General features: G+C 44.5%; 1 protein-coding gene across 1 annotated transcript in view; it reads right to left on the reverse strand.

Moving 5' to 3' along the window:
* cdh2 (cadherin 2, type 1, N-cadherin (neuronal)) overlaps window positions 1–3,007 on the reverse strand; it is a 27,463-nt gene extending 24,456 nt beyond the window's left edge. The window contains exons 1-2 of the mRNA XM_083672058.1: window positions 2,812–3,007; window positions 511–649 (exon numbers count right to left, since the gene is read on the reverse strand). Coding sequence (XP_083528184.1) covers window positions 511–649; window positions 2,812–2,859 — 187 coding nt within the window. The 5' untranslated portion in view covers window positions 2,860–3,007. The remainder of the gene's footprint in view (window positions 1–510; window positions 650–2,811) is intronic.
* Between the last annotated feature and the right edge of the window lie 1,993 nt (window positions 3,008–5,000).

Consider the following 5,000-nt stretch of genomic DNA (forward strand, 5'->3'; position numbering starts at 1 on the left):
CACCCGCACACACACACACACACACACACACACACACACACACACACACAGAGACACACATACACACACACACACACACACACACCCTTGGTCTCTCTACAGCCTATTGATCAGGGGATGGATACAGGCTGGCCAGATCAATTCTATTGATCTCAATGTGTTTCATCACTGTATGTGAAGTGTGTGGGGGAACACCTACTGCTTGTGACTTAGCAAAAGCTCTCAGCACCCCTCCCCCACACCCTCTCATCCTCCGCCCAATACTCACCTAGTTCTGCCCATCCCCCACTGACAGTAAAGACTTCCTCACGATAGTGCAAATCCAATCCACTGACTACAACACTGACCCAACCTCAGCTGTGCACAAAACATCACAGCATATCAGCGAAACATTACCTCTCAAAAATATTCCCCACCCAAAGGCTTGTAATGTTAACCACCCAGACCTGTGTGTGTGTGTGTGTGTGTGTGTGTGTGTGTGTGTGTGTGTGTGTGTGTGTGTGGACTGACCATTGATGATAGGCTGTCCCTCCCTCAGTTCCTCCTCCATGGCAACACTGTACTCCTCCTGAGAGAACCCTCGTGTGCACACCAACGAGCCCTGCCTGCTCGGCAACAACCTCATGGTCTCTCTGCCTTGCACAGCAACCTGGAGAGCACAGAGAATATTAGAATGGGAATAACAATGAATAATACAGTAGGTTATAGTGATACAATAACAATAGCCCACCACAACAAGTAACCACAAATACTCTAACTAACATAATGTGCAGCCAACGCTATTAAACATAGTGAAGAGAAATCATCAAAGAGATGTTGTATTTAACTGCATTATAAATAACTGGGTCAATTAAGAGCATTGCTGATTAGCGTCTAGAGTCTAGACATTAGTCTGCCTGTTCCCCCTAACATACAGAATGCACCTCTTCCCCCCCCCCCTCCCCCTCCCCCCAGCACAATGGCATCTGTTGTTGTTAGGAAGGCAGTTATTACACATGCATCCCTCCTTCATCCTTTATCACTGATCTGATGACTGGATGGGTGAAATCTGTGTAATGGAACCGTTTGCTTTCACCTATCAAGTTGTGCTCGATTGGTGATTATTACGACAAGGAAGTAGATGCACAATGCACTTTAAATGTTTTAAACTTCATCATATAGATAGAGAGACCGAGACTAAATCGAACCGGACCAAGCACGGGCCACAACTAACACTGGACACACACTGGACCTGGCCACTCTGTTTACCTGGCCGATGGCACAACAAGACCCTCTCTGACACATCATCGGGTTGTGGGCCAACACCCTTCCCCTGTGTGTGTAGGTGTCATACTGAGATAATCAGTTACTCTTGGACTATTCATTATGCAACCTAACTACTGTTACCACCTCCTATGAGTATGTATGTCATGAAGTCCAGTCTACAATCATATTTCTGCTCTCATGTATGTCCTCATATTCTACTTTGTCATAAAATGTCTCCTAAATAACATGCTGTTCTAGCTCTCCTCCGTCCTCCTACCCTCTTTCTTTACCCTCTTGATAAATATAATAACAACGTCAATAAACAATAATTGCCCTGGACCAAGACGCAATGCAAAATAGTCTGGGCTGTTCCCAAATAAAAAAGTAAACTAAACCGACCGTGTGGTCGACGATGAGCGGGCTGGAAAGGTGGGGGTTGCCTTTCGAGGCAAACTCGGGTGAATTGGGTATGGTCCCTGAGTATTTAAGCACTGACATCATCGCAAGGCGATTTGTCAACGTGTTTTTGTGGACCAGCAGGCGATACGCACACTATTTCAACATCATCCATCCAGCATTATGATATATCTGACTGATTGTCTAGTCAAAACTAGACCACCGTTTTGCTTTCGGCACGAGATTGACCCGAGCCACTGCTCTCTCGGGTCATAGGGTCATTTGACTGTAATCTTAAATTAGGGTAGGATAGATGTAGCCAACGGACAATATCGCTGTGTGTGTGTGTGTGTGTGTGTGTGTGTGTGTGTGTGTGTGTGTGTGTGTGTGTGTGTGCGTGCGTGTGTGTGCATTAACATCGCTAAAACCATTCCTCTGAGCCGATTTAGAGCGGAAACAGGCGATTGTCTGGCGGCTACTTAAATGTCTGTAAATTGTTACTGTATTCGCCGAATAAGATATATATCCCATTCACTGCACGGGAGCTTCAGCCTCGTAACGTCTCTAAAAAAATAACGGTATTGGGTATTGTTCCAAATATAACATCATAAACATCATAAAACATTGTCTCGACACCGTCCCGTTACATTTCCCTAGACTTGAACCACACCGAGTGCAGATTAAGAGAACATGCACAAAGCGTAAAGACGCATAAGAAATGGCTGGTAACGTCTATAAACAAACAAAACAGCAACAACAACAAAAAAACATTTCAGTGCACAAAGAAGATAGCCTATTTCCCAAACATGTTATAATTAATCGACCACAGTCCGGCTGTAGCCCGATTCATCTGGCTAGAAAAAAAAGGGGGGGGGGGACCACCGGGGACAGAGCAGCTGCCTACTGTAGCTTATTGCTTCGGGAGCGCTTGCTCGTCTCGCCTCATGTCTTTTTTAAATAAACACGTACAATTCAACAAAGTGTGAATTATTGGCCCAACACCAACAATGGTGTTACATACAGACCAACGTCCAACAACTATGCAATAGTCTATGGAAGGCATAAAGGCAGTCTAGCAACGCGTACTACTTCATCGTCACCGACCGAGAGCATACCCGCTATAGACACACGTCCCAGCGCGAACCCCACCTCCGGCGGAGACGGTCTTACCTGCAGAGCTGCCAGAAGCACCAGCAGTGCGCCCCCGGTAATATACATTGTTAGAATCCCTCCTTTGAAACCGTTGCAAAAAGACCCAGTTTCTCAGTGCAGACCAATGCGTAAATGCCCACTAGTTCACGGGCGGCAGCGGCATGTAGCAGCCTTCTCTTTCTCTGCTCCGTCCCTGTTCTATGCTGCTGAACGGAGTGCACTCAGTCTGGTACTGAGGCTGTGTACTGTAGTGACTACCAGCCGGACCAACAACATAGGGCACAGTGTCTCCCCCTAGTGGACTGAATTGGCCACTCAGAAAGAGTCACAAAGATGCTTTTCTATCTTTCCTCTCTCTCCCACTCTCCCCAACCTCCAGTCTGAGAATGACATACGCAGCCCCTACTGTACAACAAAAGGTTAAAGGCTCCTTTCTGTCATCTCCCTTTTCCCCCCAAGTGTGTGTGTGTTGTGTGTGTGTGTGTGTGTGTGTGTGTGTGTGTGTGTGTGTGTGTGTGTGTGTGTGTGTGTGTGTGTGTGTGCCTGTGTGCGTGTCTGTGTCTGTGTCTGTGTCAACTGGTAAGAGGAGAGACATCTAACTGATCAGACAAAAGGTGTAATGTAGCATATGAGCTATTTACCCCAATCAGAATCAGAATCAGAATCAGAATTCTTTTATTTGGCCAAGTATATTTGCACATACAGGAAATTGACTTGGTGAGGTTGGTGCATGGACATAAAAAACTAATAGCAAATATTGACAAGAAATTTACAAAATAAAAAAAATAGTCTCTACAATCCTATTTGAATTTGGTCTGAATATGATTTTATACATAATAATACAGGTTTTTCTTTATTTGAAAACAACCTACAGTGCCCTGCGTAAGTAATGGGACAGTGAAGATTTTTTTTTATTCTTTTGACTCTACACTCCAAAAGTTTGGATTTGAAATTAAACATTTACTACAAGGTTCAAGTAGAGATTCTCAGCTTTTATTTGGTATTGGTATTGGTGTACTTATTGGTTTTACCATTCAGAAATTACACCACCTTTTATGCATAGTCCCCATATTTCAGGGTACCCAAAAGAAATGGGACAGATTTATGAAATGTCCAAATTAAGCACTCATGCCGGTATTTGGTTGACATCATTTGCATGTAATAACTTCTAAGTCTGTGACCCATTGACGCCCCCAGACGCTGGGTATATTCTCTGGTGATGCTCTGCCAGGCGTGTACTGCACCCATCTTCAGTTGTTGTTTATTTTTAGGTCTTTTTGCCTAAAATCCCTTGGGTACCCTAAAATTGTAAAAGTAATTGTTTTATCTAAAATCCAAACTTTTGGAGTGTAGAGCTAAGAGAACAGAAAATGCTTCACTGTCCCATTACTTATGTCGCTGGGACCATATCTACTGAAAAGTGTATGCACACACTGCAATGTAAGTCGCTTTGGATAAAAGCGTCAGCTAAATGGAAAATATTATATTATTATTATATTATTATGCAGGGCACTGTATATGAAAACAATCATTTTTGATTGGATGCCAGAATAATAGCTAAATAAAACACTGAGAATGTTTTTTTTCCTAGGTGATCCAGAAGCCTATAGTAAAATGATCTGGGAGGGGCAAAGGGAATTAGTGGAGGTTTTTAGTGCAGTAGGCTAATCTGTGAGGCTGAGAGATGGGCAAGGATGAGATGAACAGATGTCATAAACACTCGGCGCAAGTTGATGGTCACCCACGCCGCACGTCCATCTGTCCATGATTAACAGGCTATGACGGCAGCCTGGGAGAAAACGTCCACAAGGAGCCAGACTCAAGACTGTGACGTATGCCCACAGGCCACTAGCGGTGTTGGGAAACCAGGCACACATGCACACTGGATGGGATCCCGACTTTGGACATAGACCCAGTAGTCTTCTCTGCTACACACACACACACACACACACACACACACACACACACACACACACACACACACGCACACACACCATATTGGCAGACTGAATCGATGCGTGCTGTGATCGTGAGTAGGCCTACATGCAAGTATGCATTAGGATTGTGTTTGTGCTTTCATTTGTATGGCTGGTTGTGCATGTGCATGTGTGTCTGTGTGTCTGTGTCTGTGTGTGTGTGTGTGTGTGTGTGTGTGTGTGTGTGTGTGTGTGTGTGTGTGTGTGTGTGTGTGTGTGTGTGTGTAGGTT

The sequence above is a fragment of the Argentina silus genome, assembly GCF_951799395.1.
Source record: "Argentina silus genome assembly, chromosome: 6".
NCBI lineage: Eukaryota > Metazoa > Chordata > Actinopteri > Argentiniformes > Argentinidae > Argentina > Argentina silus.